A 14,305-nucleotide genomic window follows, 5' to 3' on the forward strand; every position below is an offset into this window, starting at 1 on the left:
TGATATTGTAAATTGAATTTATTAATGATTTGGTTGGGAAATTACAATATTTATATAATTCGATAAAATTATTCATGAAGCGAACAATTAAAATTAAATGAATAGTGAAGATGATGATAATTGGGGAATGAAGATGATTTTAAATTGATGAATTTTGGATAAATTTTTTTTCTCGTGATTATTATGAATTTATTTTGATCGTGATTCTTTTTTGGGTCTATGCCAAATCTTAAAGAAATACTCATTTCGTCCCATGAGCTTGTGTTTGGTGTAACTTCGGACCACAGGGTCAACTCCAGCTTCTCGCATCCACGATGAAGTTTGCGAAGTTGTTGTAAACGATTGCGAAGTTTGATCTTCCCGTTCACCTTCAGCTCTCTCAAAGTATCTGAAGGTCGGTTCTTCATCGAAAGTTACAGTATGTGTAGTCTCCGATTTTGATTGTTCATCGATCCAATCATCTGAACCTGAGTCCTTACTGGTAATCACTTCAACGGTACAAGTTGATGACTGTTCACCCACCGAGCAGGAATAGACTCCAGCATCTTCGGTTCGAGCCTTGGCAATGATAAATTTTTGTCTCTTTCCGTCAATCTCAAGTCTAACTCGAGAATTGAAAGAAAGCTCTGTTCCATCTTTATACCAACGAACCAGAGCATCTCCTTTGGTCAGTCCAATGGTCAACTCGATTCGTGATCCTCTTGTAACGGTTAAATCTTCCAAACGTTGAGTAATTTCTGGTGGAAGCTCAATGACCACCAAATCAGCTGATGATCTTTCAAAAGTTTCCTCAATAATACAAGAGTATTCACCTTCATCGGCAATATGAGCATCTTTTATCAACAATTTACGATAAGCGGCCTCAATAATGGTACAATATTTAACTTGATTTTCGATGATTCGAACTCCGTCTTTCTCCCAATAGACTGAACCACTTTCTTGCGACAATTTAACCACAAAAAGTGCTTCATCTTTTTCTTTAACATCAACTTCGACCAATTTTTCAACGAAAAATATTTTTCCCGTGCTGATTGTGACCTTGGCGCTGTGGTCAATGCTTCCATTATCGTCTTCTACAATGACCTTAAAGTCTGTTTCGTCTTTTTCACGACTTGTCTTTTCGATTCTGAGGGTATAAACATTTCGAACCTCATCATGAATCATTCGAATCGATTTTGTCTCTTTCAGTTTTTTACCATTTCGATACCAGGTAACTCGAGTTGAACCTTTTGTCTCAACTCGAATTGTTAATTCTAAACTTTCACCCTCAGCTATGGTACAATCGGTGAAACGATCAGTGAAAACTGGTTCAGTTCTTGATTCCGGAGTAACGTCGAGGTTGAAACTAGTCTTAGCAACACCCCGTTCGTTTGAGGCCACAAGCTCATAAGATCCACTCTGTGTAGTCTCGATTGATCTAAAAGTGATCATTATCTTGAAAAGGGTCAACTCTTCATGAATTTCAATATGAATCCGTTTCGAGTCTCGAACAGTTTCTCCATTGAAACGTAAACTAACTGTTGGCATCGGATCAGCGGCCAAACAACAATCAAGTGTTACTGTTGATCCAGACGGAATAGAACGAGATCGAATCGGCTCGGTAAAGAAGGGAATGATTCCGTCCAAACTTAAAGTATTACAGATTGACGATTCACGGGACATACTTTGTCGAGAAATAGTCGTCGAAAAATCGGTTTCTAAAAAGAGAACGAAAAAAGTATTCGATTAATTTTCATCCACTATGAATTCGTTGGTCAGAGTAATTGTCATCTCCAGTAAAACCTCACCTTCAATGGATAGATCGGCCGAACAGGTCGCAAAACCAGCCGGATTCTTAGCGACGACAGTATAAGTGCCCGAATCTTCAAGATACGTTTCCTTAATTATTAATTTACAAACATCTTCTTCATAGACGATCTCAATATCCTCTGATGATTTAATGAAAGAAGTGTGTTTAAACCAGGTCACTGTCGGTCGTGGGTTACCGGCAATTTGACACCGGAAGGTGTAACTTTGTCCCTCTGAACAAGTTCCGGGCTCGATTTTCTTGACAAATGTTGGAGCTTCCAATTCCTCTGGTCTACCCGTTTCTAAAAGGAAAAGAAGAAAAAAATAATGAATCGAGTATTAGAACCAAACAAAAATCTGAACTGAAAGAAGATGAAAAACACTTACTTCCAAAGGTCGGAAGTCGCTGAATTTTTTCGTGAAGTTTTTCTTTAATATTATGAGTGAATTCAGCTGAATCGGTGAGTATGTGAGCGGGCACGAGACCCTCTTCTTTGGTCAATAGTTTTTTAACAAACCACCAATCGGTTGAATATCTTTCAACAAGATAAACTTTCTCACCCTCATAGATGGTCAGTTTATCGGGTGTCTCTGCGATATAAGATTCGGACGCTACAAGACGGACTGTAGCCTCAGACGATTCTTCAGTTATTTTATATTCTCCATGTTCAATTTTATTTGGTAATTTGATTGATTCTGATTCTGATGAATCTTCACTTCTTGTGGTGCGTTTAGAATGTTTTTTGGAGGAACTTTGAACATTAAACGATTCCTCGACTGTGTCACTTGATTGTTTCCTTCGAACTAGATATTCACCTTCAACTGAACTTTCTCCGGTTGAAGATTTTCTCCTGAGTCCAAATCGATATTCCGATTTGGAATCACGTCGTTTACCTTTCATCAATCGTTCGTACTCTTCTTCGGAAACTTCTTTTCGAATCGTTAGTTCGTCGCCATCCTCTTCAATTCGATAGCGTTTTTCATCGTCTTCACGCTCAATTTCTTCTCTATGAATAACCGATTCGATGGAAGAAGTTCTTGAATCAATCGATTTTTTACTTTTCGATCTAAGTGTGAATTCTTCATTTATCGAACTTGTTGACTTGGTTGAATCTCGTCGAAGTGAATGTTCAGCTTCGACTGTTGAATCGCTTGATTTCTTACGAGACAATTTAAATGTCGCTTCATCGTCTTCCGATCTTTTTCTTCCCATAGTCGATTCGTACTCTTCCTCTGAGACAACCTTTTTAAGTGTCATCTCTGCCCCTTCCTCGGTCACTTTATACTCAACCGACTCTTTTCGAGTTGGTAGAATGACCTTTTCCGACTCAGCGTCAAGTTCAACTGAAGGTTTTTTCACTCGAGGCTTTGGTTTACCAGGAAGTGTGAAACTTTCTTCCACTGGAGATCCTGGTTGTGGCGAGGGTTCGGTTTGCTTAAGAGTGAATTCTGATTCTACCGGTGCTTCAGATGATCTACGACGTTTGAATTTAAATTCCGTCTCTTCATCTTCGATTGTCTCTTTTACGATGGTCACTGGTTTTTAATCGTCGCCTCGACACTTTCCTCCGAAATTCTATACTCACTTGGTGCGATTTCACCACTTTCTCTTCTAGTTGATTGAACTGTTTCATTTACTTCGATCGATTTTGTTGAGCTTGATCTTCGAGGCGCTTTTGGAATTTTAAACGATTCGGCAACTGGTGAGGTCTCACGGGATTCCTCCTTTTTCACAGTAAATTCAGATTCTACTGGTTCGCCGGATGATTTTTTCCGTGGTAATTTGAACTTAGCCGATTCATCTTCGTCTTTTTTCTTGGTCTTTTTGACCTTTTTCGATTTTTCAAACTCCTCTTCAGATACTTCTTTCTTAATTGTTATCGAATCTGATTCTTCTTGAATTGAATATTCAGTTTCAGTTGGTGCTGTCGATTCCAATGTAACAGTTTCTTTAATTTGTTCGAGTTTAACTGATGATTTACGACGAGGTTTCGGCTTAGGTGGGATAGTGAAACTTTCTTCGACTGGTGATGTTTCTTTCGGCGATTCTTTAGTCACACTAAACTCGCCCTCAACTGTTGGTTGGTCATCAGATTTTCTTCGACCAAAACGAACAACTGTTTCTTCATCTTCGTCTTTTGGTTTCTCTTTACCAATTGTTATACTTTCTTTACGTCGAATTGGCGGTTTCATGGTTACCTCATCTTTGGCCTTAAATCTTTCATAATCTTCCTCAGATACTTGTTTCTTGATCGTCATTTCGGCAGCTTCTTCGGTAACCTTATACTCCGCTTGTTCTTGTTTAGTTGGTAACACAACAGTATCAGTTTCAGCGTCACTTTCAATAGGTTCGACTTTTGGCTTTGGCTTTTTGGCCAAAGTCAATTCAAATGAACCTTCAACCGGACTGTTGACCGTCGGCTCTGATTGAGGAAGTGTCAGTTCACCTTCAACGGAAACACTTAATGACGGACGTTTCAATTTGAACGATGCGTTTGTTGAAACGTCTTCGACTTTCGTTTCTTTTGGTGTATCTTGAGATGGTCTTCGAATTGTAAAAGCGGCCTCCGTTGGTTTGACTTCTTCTTTTGGAACTGAGGGTTTTCTTAATTTAAATGAGCTTTCGATTTCTTGTGGTTCTTCTTCTGGAGATTCCACTAAAATCGGCTTCTTAATCGTGAGCTCTGTCGATGCAACTTCTTCTTGTGGTTTTACCGTTTCTTGTGTAATATTTGGAATTGTGATCTTCGCTTCTTCAGCGATCATTTCTTTTTCGGCCGGTTTTTTGCTCTTTTTCTTTATTTTTATCTCTGTTGAAATTTCTTCGACATTCTTTGGTTCTACCGTTGCATCAACTTCACTTGGCCTTCGAACAGTGAATTGTGACGTCGATTCATCTTCCGGTTTGGATTCCGATGGTCGACGAAGTTTTATCGTTTCTTCTTCTGGTTGAGCTGATATTATCTCTCCGGGAATTTCGATCTCTTTTCGAATTGTTAATTCATCTGCTTCAACCTCTTCAGGTTTGGCCTGGACTTGTACTGTTGGACTTATGGTAATAGCCTCTTCGACCACTTCCTCGACCTTTTTAGTAACCTTTTTAGGCTTCTTTTTGATAGTTATCTCAGTTGTCGATTCTTCAATTCGCTTCGGCTGGCCAATAATTATGGCCTCCGCTGGTATAGATGGTTTACGAATCTGAATTGAAAAGAAAAAAAAACAAGACTTAGTCAAAACTTACTTGGAGAATTTTGAATCCTCTCACCTTGAATTCGGTTTCTATTTCTTCCTCTTCCGCTGGTTTCGAGCTAAACCTTCGAAGGGAAACTGATGTGGGTTCTTCTTCCTCGACTTCTGGCTTAGCAACCACTAGCTCACTAGGAACTTCGACTTCTTTTCTAATTGTCAGTTCATCAGCTTCTACTTCTCCCGGTTTGGCTTCGATCTGCGGACTAATCGTCACAGCTTCGGTAACAACCTCTTCATTTTTAACTGATTTCTTGGGTTTCTTCTTGATTGTTATTTCTGTTGTGGATTCTTCAACCTCTTTGGGTTTATCAGTTACTGTCGCTTCGACAGGTAATGATGGCTTACGAATCTGCGACAAAAGATAAATTTTCTTGAGAAATTCACAATCTGCAATCGTTTTGAGATTACATACCTTAAACTCAGCTTTAGTCTCTTCGTCCTTCTCCTCTTCCGGCTTAATACTTGGTCGTTTCAGTGAGACTGTGGCTGGAGTTTCTTCAATCTCTGGCTTAGCTGTTACAACTTCTCCAGGTATTTCGACTTCTTGACGAATTGTCAGTTCATCAGCTTCTACTTCTCCTGGTTTGGCTTCGATCTGCGGACTAATCGTCACAGCTTCGGTTACTACTTCTTCCTTTTTAACCGATTTCTTTGGTTTCTTTTTGATTGTTATTTCTGTTGTGGATTCTTCAACCTCTTTGGGCTTATCAGTTACTGTCGCTTCGACGGGTAATGATGGCTTACGAATCTATTGGAAAGAAAGTTTAATCAATTAATCTAATTTAATTGTGTTTAGCAAAAAACTTACCTTAAATTCTGCTTTTGTTTCTTCAGTTTCCAAAGGTTTATCACTTGGTTTTCGCAATGAAACTGCCACTGGTTCTTCTGTTTCTTCAGCTTCTGGTTGAGCTGTGATTAGTTCGGAGGGGATTTCAACTTCCTTACGAATCGTCAGCTCATCTGCTTCGACCTCTGATGGTTTTGCTTCCACTATTGGACTTATCGTCACAGCTTCGGTAACTACTTCTTCTTTTTTCGTAATCTTTTTAGGCTTCTTTTTAACGATGATTTCAGTTGTTGATTCTTCAACTTCTTTTGGTTTACTGACAACCTCCGCTTCGATGGGTTTCGATGGTTTTCGAACCTACAAAAAAATATAATATGAAAATTTACCCTCAAATTGTTGTAACTCACTCAGTCTTCTTACCTTAAACTCAGCTTTAGTTTCTTCGTCCTTCTCTTCTTCCGGCTTAATACTTGGTCGTTTCAGTGAAACTGTGGCTGGTGTTTCTTCATCTTCTGGCTTAGCAGTTACAACTTCTCCAGGTATCTCAACTTCTTGACGAATTGTTAGTTCGTCAGCTTCGACCTCAGATGGTTTAGCTTCAACTATTGGACTTATCGTTACAGCTTCAGTTATAGCTTCTTCTTTTTTAACTACTTTCTTGGGTTTCTTTTTCACTGTTATCTCTGTCGTCGACTCTTCAACCTCTTTGGGTTTATCAGTTACTGTCGCTTCGACAGGTAATGATGGCTTACGAATCTGCGACAAAAGATAAGTTTTCATAAGAAATTTACGATCTGCAATCGTTTTGAGATTACATACCTTAAACTCAGCTTTAGTCTCTTCGTCCTTCTCCTCTTCCGGCTTAATACTTGGTCGTTTCAGTGAAACTGTGGCTGGAGTTTCTTCAATCTCTGGCTTAGCTGAAACTAATTCACCAGGGATATCAACCGCAGTGCTGATCGTTAATTCACTAGCTTCTACTTCTCCTGGTTTGGCCTCGATTTGTGGACTAATCGTCACGGCTTCCGTAACAACTTCTTCCTTTTTAACTACCTTTTTAGGTTTCTTTTTCACTGTTATTTCTGTTGTGGATTCTTCAACCTCTTTGGGTTTCTCTGCGTCGACTTCGACTGAGGCTGGAAGGGATGGCTTACGAATCTGTACGGATAAATAAAATTTCTCAATTAAAATGAGGTAAAAATTGAAAGAATGAAACTTTGGCCTGATAAATTACCTTAAATTCAGCTTTTGTTTCTTCATCTTTTTCATCGGTAGGTTTTAGACTTGGTCTCTTGAACGAAACGGAACTTGGTGTTTCCTCTTCGACTTCAGGTTGAGCTTCTGGTTGAATCGTTACCTTTTCACCAGGAATGTCAATAGCAGTTCGAATGGTAAGTTCTTCATCTTCAATCTCACTTGGCTTAGCTTCAACCACCGAACTGATTGTTACAGCTTCAGCTACAGCTTCTTCTTTCTTTGGTGCCTTTTTAGGTTTCTTCTTGATTGTTATTTCAGTCGTTGATTCTTCGACTTCTTTGGGATGATCGGTTACTTTTACTTCGACAGGTAACGATGGCTTACGAATCTAGAAATGTTGTGAAAGAAACAATTTATTTCAGAAATGATTACAATTCTAATTGACCAGTTCGATCTTAGTAATTTCTTTACCTTAAATTCAGCTCTTGATTCATCTTCTTTGTCATCTTCGAGTTTTGTACTTGGTCTTCTCAATGAGATAGAACTTTTAACATCTTCTTCTGGCTTAGATTCGGGTACTACAACGAAATCAGTCTTTTCATCGACCAGGGAAACAGTTTCAATTTGACTGATTTCTTTTGGCCCTTCAGGCAATTTGAAGACAATCGGTTTGCTGGTTGTTTCGATCGAAACAGTTTCTATGTTAATTTCTGATTTCTTTTTCTTTATTACTTTCTTTTCCTCGACTGGCATTTCGTCCGGTCTTACGAACGATCCTCTTCGATCAGGTACACTCAAAGAGACAATTTCATTCGATTCAATTTGATCTGGAACTTTGAAAGAAATTAGTTTACATGGACTTTCCATTGAAGTAATTTCGATTGGTTTCTCTTTCTTTTCTTTCTTTTCAATTTCTATTGATTGTGAATCTATTGTTGGAGAAGCGAAAGATGACCTTTTACCTGGAATGGTAATCGACATTGAAACATCATCAGATATTGGAACTTGCTCTGGACTGATGAATGATTGTTTTCTTTCGGGTATATTAAAGTCAATGGAAACTGTTGATTCTTCATCAACAACTTTACTAGAAATTTGGAATTCACTTGGAGTGGTCAATGTAATTGATGAGCTGACATCTTCACTTGGTTGACCAATTGAAGGTTTCCTATTACTGTCAACAGTGAAGGAAACAGATCCGCCATCAACTGACTCAGTTTCTTGCAAAATGGGCTCATCTTTAACCATGGAAATTGATACTTCCTCTGTCGGCTGGTCATCAGGCTGTTTACTTAGTTTCAGTTTAACTTGACTAATTGTTTCCTCTTCTGGTACAGGTAATTGGACAACTGTCACTTCGCACGGTAAAGTGACCACAGTGGTCTCCAAGGTTTCCTCGAGTGTCTCTCCAGGCTGTAAAATAGCATCGCCGATAGAGAACCGGACTCTCTTCGGCTTGCTAACGGCTTGAGCAAAGAAAACCTCATCTTCACCCGCCGGTGAAATAATTTCCTCCTCGACCTTAGGTTTAATCTCCTCTACAATAACAACATCATCTTCGGGTACAATTTCCTTTGGCCTTTCATCAACCTCGAGTTCAGTGATCGTAGGACCTAAATTATGAAAGATAAAGTTAATTGTTCAAAGGAAGAAAAACAAAATCAAATTAGTAAATCAGTATAATTAACTTTCCAAGAAATTTTCTTGTTAATTAAACAAAATAAAGACACATAAATAATAATGAATTAAAAACAATGAGCAAAAACATGAAAAGCTTTAAATTGTTAAGGATAATCAAAAGTTATCCCATCATATAAATTGTTGTACCAAAACAATTAATGATCACAAATGGTCAAGGAAATGATTAAATTGGAAACAATTAAGGATTTAGCTTAATTGTTAGATGATTTTGGAAATTGTTCATTTATATCAATTGGAAGTTAAATTTGTTGGGAATGCAATCAAATGAATATGATGTTTGGATTGTCATAGTCATGGAATCAAAAGTTAATTAATTGTTGATTAAAAATTATGCGAGAAGCAGCGGATAAGTGTTATGAATGAAAAGCATTATGATTAAGCGTTGATTGTGCTGATTAGTTGACCATAATTAATATGATTCGGTGATTGTTTGGATTTTTTTTTTCGTTGATAACAATCAAAAAGTTTCATTATGAAAAATTATTATCATGGTGAAAGCGATAACAATTAAAAGCGATTGGTTATTTGAACACGTTAAAAACACACATAGAAAATGGTAACAATTAAGCGACAAGTAAATTTGATTAGCGACAGCAGCAACATGAATAAATCACAGCAATTAACAGTTAATTAATAAGCCAAGCCAAATGTGAACATGAAGCGATGAGCAATTAACATTGATGAATAAAAACCTGGATACAGAAAAATGAACAATCAAGAGAAAGAGAAAAAGTTAATTAAATTAAATTAAGTTAAATTGTTACAATTAAGATCGTTAGGTGCATGTAATGGACATTGGTCAGTATTTGATGAAAGGATTAGGTGGATAAGGGAAAAGGTTGAATTGAAGTAATAATTTTTTGGCGATTTGATTAAAGATCATTAAGATAATTAGGACACAAAGCAATTAAATAAATTATAAAGCGAAACATAAATTATGATATAGCTTAAAACACAGAGAGTTAATTAGCTTTGATTGTCTCAACTAAAGGACAATCAAATGTTTGCTTAATTGTTTCATATCTCAACAACTCTCATATTCACTCAAAACAATCAACAACAACACAACAACAATTTGTCAGCTTAATTGTAAGCAAATTATGATTAGTTAATTATGATGGAACCATAGAGGCAAAAACATGTAAGAGATAAACAGATAATATTGATTTGATGACAACAATTAAAGGACGATGATCAACACAAAATGATTAAAACAGCAACATTAACAGCACAGATAAGAGATAACAATTAGATTATGAAGCCAAGCCAAAGAAACGAAAGCAATCAAATTGATTGTTGATTTATTACAACCTGAAAGAAGAAAGTGATTAGAGTTAATTGTTTGAGTTGATTAACAGCGACATTTGGTTCAAATTAAGACAAATAAAACATGAAGAGTAAAATCTTGATCTAATTTTTCTTGGACTTACCTTCGTTTTGTGATTCGTCAACTTTGAACCGTTCACTGAATCGAGGCTTAGCTTTTGTGTCTTTCAATTGTTCGTTTGGAGACTTAATTTCATCAGGTATGAATTCAAAGGGTTCGATTAATTCTGATTTCTGATCGTCATCATCGTCGTCATTTGGTAGCTCGACACTAACTGAGTCTTGGTCAGTTGATGTTGGTTGTAATGGTTGACCGATTTGCGTTGACATTTCTTCGAAAATTGAATCAATGGATTGTTGTGGCTGAGACGGTGATTGGTCTTCATCTAAGTCCATTGGGATATCGACGATTGAATCATCATATTGAGTAGATTCGATTTGTACTGCTGTGATTTTGTCACCGACGCGTTTGAATGTTTGAATGATTTCCTTTCGTATTGGTTTACGATCTTGAGTAAGTTTTTCGTCAGGTTGCTCATCTATTTCAACGGATTTTTGGATAAAATCTGGTAGTGTGATCTTTTCGACAACTTGGTTTTCATCTGCCGATAGATATTCGGTCGATGTCGCTTTTTTCATGAAATCTCTTTCAGTAAGAGCTTTAGCTTTCTTTTCTGGAATTGGTGCTTCGATTGGATGTAATTTCTCTCGTTCTAATGTTTCGATTTCTTGAGCTTCTAAAGTCTTTTGAGTAACTATTCCAGGAGATGCCGAGGCAATGGAAGGTTGTTCCAGGTCAAGTTCTTCTTCTTTGTCTAACTTTTGATGTCTTTCAATGGACGCTGATCTCGATTTAATTAGAGACTTTTTCGGTTTAATTTTCTTCTTTTCTGGTTTAGCTTGATCACTGTTCAACTGTTCCTCATTCTCAACCAATACATCGATACCAATTGTTATCGCTTGTGTATCGCTGATTGAAGGTTTAATTGTCTCTGGTTGTGATTGTGTTAAAACTAAATCACTTTCAGCTTCAAGTGTTGTACTTATAAGACCAGAAGTCGTGGAAGTTGCGTTCAAATCCTCTGATAAAGATGTTTGAGCGTTGATTTGTTGTGACAACTGATCTGATTTCGGTAAATCAGATGTAGATTCTAATGGTACAGGTCTCTCAATAGAGATTGACCTTTGTTTCTTAAGATCAACTTTTTTCTTGAGTTTCTTTGATTCTGGTTTAGTTGATTGTTGAAGAGTTTCCTCCGATTCTCCAGGTACTGATGAAGTTACAGTTATACTTTGACTCGGAGTAAAATCGACCTTAGGCTTAGCACTTGGTGTCTCTTGAGAATCGATCTCTTGACCACTTTCGATTGGTTGAAATTCTTGTATTGATATTGTCTGTTTTAAATCACTATCTAGCTTTGGAATGACTGATTCGGTTTGTTGTTGATCGGGAAGAGTTAATTGTTCACTTTCAAAAATTTGTTTAGATTCAACTGTTATCGCTGATTGAGTTGAGTTAAACTGTTGAGCTGCACTCTCTTGAATTTCTCCATGAAATTCGCCCTCTTTTTCATATGAATCCTTCTGATTGATACTCACTGGTTGTTTCGATTTCAGTGTTACCTTGGGTTTTATCTTTTTCTTTTGTGGCTTGGACGTCGTTTCGTCGATAAGAGCATCACCCTCTTTCTCGACAATTTGATCAACTCGAGACTCAGCGAGTGTCATAGTTGGAATATCAATCGAAGTAGAAATATCGATACTTTCAGGTTTATCTTTAGAAAGGTCGGTTGGTGTTTCCTTTTCCATAATAACTGGTCTCTCGATAGAAATTGATCTTTGTTTAGTAATCGAAGTTTTCTTTGTTAATTTCTCTCTTCGAGGTTTGGGTACTTCGAATTGTCCTTCTTTCTCCAATGTTTCTTCATTTTCTATCGAAGCCAATTTGATCTCTTGTTCGGATGATCCAGAATCTAAATGGGCTTCATTTGGAATGGGTTGATGTAACTCACTTGTCGATTGATCAGCGATTGATGTGGACACTTGTAACGGGTGATGAACATCAGCCAGCGTTTGAGAGACTTTTTGATGATCTGGAAGATCGACATCTAAGTTTCTTGTTGATTCAATAGATTCGACTGTTGTTACTGCTAATGGTGTTTCCGAATCAACGGATGATGAGGCCAAATCTTTTTCTGTCTCTGGAACTGACAGTTTATCAACTGCTTCCAATGTAACGGGTCGCTCAACAGAAAGCGATCTTTGTTTCTTAAGATCAATTTTTTTCTTGAGTTTCTTTGATTCTGGTTTAGTTAATTGTTCAAGAGTTTCCTCTGATTCTTCAGGTACTGATGATGTTACAGTTAAACTTTGGCTTGGAGTAAAATCGACCTTTGGTTGAACCTTTTCTACTCCCGAATCAGTGATTCTTTCACCAGTTTCTATCGGTTGAGTGGATTGAACAGAAACAGCGACATTTGGACTGAGGTCAATTTGAGTGTTTGCAGTTTCACTTGGAACAGAATCAAAGTCACTTTCCTTTTCGAATGTATCTTTTTGAGCGACAATAAGCGATTGTTTCGATTTAATTGGTGGTTTGGCTTTGATCTTTTTCGTCTTTGGCTTAGAAGTTTCTTCGTCAATTATCATATCACCTTCTTTCTCGACTACTTGATCTACTCGAGATTCGGCAATAGTCATTGTCGGAAGACCGATTGAAGCTGATTGGGGTGATTCTTGTGGTGTTTCTAAGGATTTCGCCATATCGTTCGAAGGTAATTCGCCTGTTGATGCAATCACTTGATCTTTTTCATCTGTTTTATGGACTTCTGGGTGATCTAAATTTTGTTTATCATCTACAGGTAAATGTTCAGTTGATGTCGCTTTTTTCATAAAATCTCTTTCGACGAGAACCTGTGCTCTCTTTTCTGGAATTGGTGCTTCGATTGGATGTAATTTCTCTCGTTCTAATGTTTCGATTTCTTGAGCTTCTAAAGTCTTTTGAGTAACTATTCCAGGAGATGCCGAGGCAATGGAAGGTTGTTCCAGGTCAAGTTCTTCTTCTTTGTCTAACTTTTGATGTCTTTCAATGGACGCTGATCTCGATTTAATTAGAGACTTTTTCGGTTTAATTTTCTTCTTTTCTGGTTTAGCTTGATCACTTAACTGTTCCTCATTCTCAACCAATACATCGATACCAATTGTTATCGCTTGTGTATCGCTGATTGAAGGTTTAATTGTCTCTGGCTTAGTTTCCTTATTAACTTCCAGATCCTTTTCTGACTCGATTGTTGTGCTAATATGACCTGAAGCAGCTTCAGTCTCTGTTAGACCAACAATTGCCTTCGATGGAGTTGGAATTGTTTGGTCTAATGAATCAGGAGCAACATCGGCAGTCGCGGTAGAGACTTGTAATGAATGATGAACAGACTCAGAGATCGATTGGTTAATTGTTTTTGCATCAGGTTGATCAATATCTAATTTAACTGTCGACTCAATTGATTGAATAGTCGATATTGATAATGGTGTCTCAGAATCGATGGATTTAGAAGCGATATCTTTAGTATCAGAAGTCTCGAGTTTAGTTTCTGACTCCATAGTAACTGGACGTTCAATAGAGATTGACCTTTGTTTCTTAAGATCAACTTTTTCTTGAGTCTCTTTGATTCTGGTTTAGTTGATTGTTGAAGAGTTTCCTCCGATTCTCCAGGTACTGATGATGTTACAGTTATACTTTGACTCGGAGTAAAATCGACCTTAGGCTTAGCACTTGGTGTCTCTTGAGAATCGATGTCTTGACCACTTTCGATTGGTTGTGTTTCTTCAATCATTACTGGATGATTAAGATCACTTGCGAATTGTGGTACAACTGATTCAGTTTTCTTTTCCAATGGTAATGTTAATTGTTCACTCTCTTCAATTTTTTGCATATTCACTTCAGCGTTTTTCAGTTTGAGATCACTTTCATCTGAGGTCATCTCCTTTTCCACTTTCGGAATCGATTTCTTTTTGATCTTTTTGGGCTTGGCAATTGCACCATCTTCTTGAGATTCTGATTCTGCCGTTATTGGAATATCATCTTTTTAAGTCTTTCGGAACTTCAGGTATCACTGAATCAGAAATTTCTACGGAATATCTATTGGCTTACTTAATTGTGCTTCTTTCTCTTCTGATGGAGCTTCGTTTAATTTAGTTTTTTCATCTTTATCCACAGAACTTTCTCTTGGAACCTCAATGGCGGACTCATCACTTAATTGA

General features: G+C 37.4%; 1 protein-coding gene across 1 annotated transcript in view; it reads right to left on the reverse strand.

The window, feature by feature from the left end:
- The window catches only part of LOC128388078 (titin-like), an 18,456-nt gene continuing 4,151 nt past the window's right edge, over nucleotides 1-14,305 (reverse strand). The window contains 12 exon segments of the mRNA XM_053347429.1: nucleotides 1-1,697; nucleotides 1,788-2,090; nucleotides 2,176-3,319; nucleotides 3,322-4,986; nucleotides 5,054-5,386; nucleotides 5,450-5,785; nucleotides 5,846-6,181; nucleotides 6,245-6,580; nucleotides 6,644-6,982; nucleotides 7,059-7,409; nucleotides 7,493-8,634; nucleotides 10,153-13,673. Coding sequence (XP_053203404.1) covers nucleotides 190-1,697; nucleotides 1,788-2,090; nucleotides 2,176-3,319; nucleotides 3,322-4,986; nucleotides 5,054-5,386; nucleotides 5,450-5,785; nucleotides 5,846-6,181; nucleotides 6,245-6,580; nucleotides 6,644-6,982; nucleotides 7,059-7,409; nucleotides 7,493-8,634; nucleotides 10,153-13,673 — 11,314 coding nt within the window. The 3' untranslated portion in view covers nucleotides 1-189.

The sequence above is a fragment of the Panonychus citri genome, unplaced genomic scaffold (genome assembly GCF_014898815.1).
Source record: "Panonychus citri isolate SS breed McGregor unplaced genomic scaffold, ASM1489881v1 Contig00095, whole genome shotgun sequence".
Taxonomy (NCBI): domain Eukaryota; kingdom Metazoa; phylum Arthropoda; class Arachnida; order Trombidiformes; family Tetranychidae; genus Panonychus; species Panonychus citri.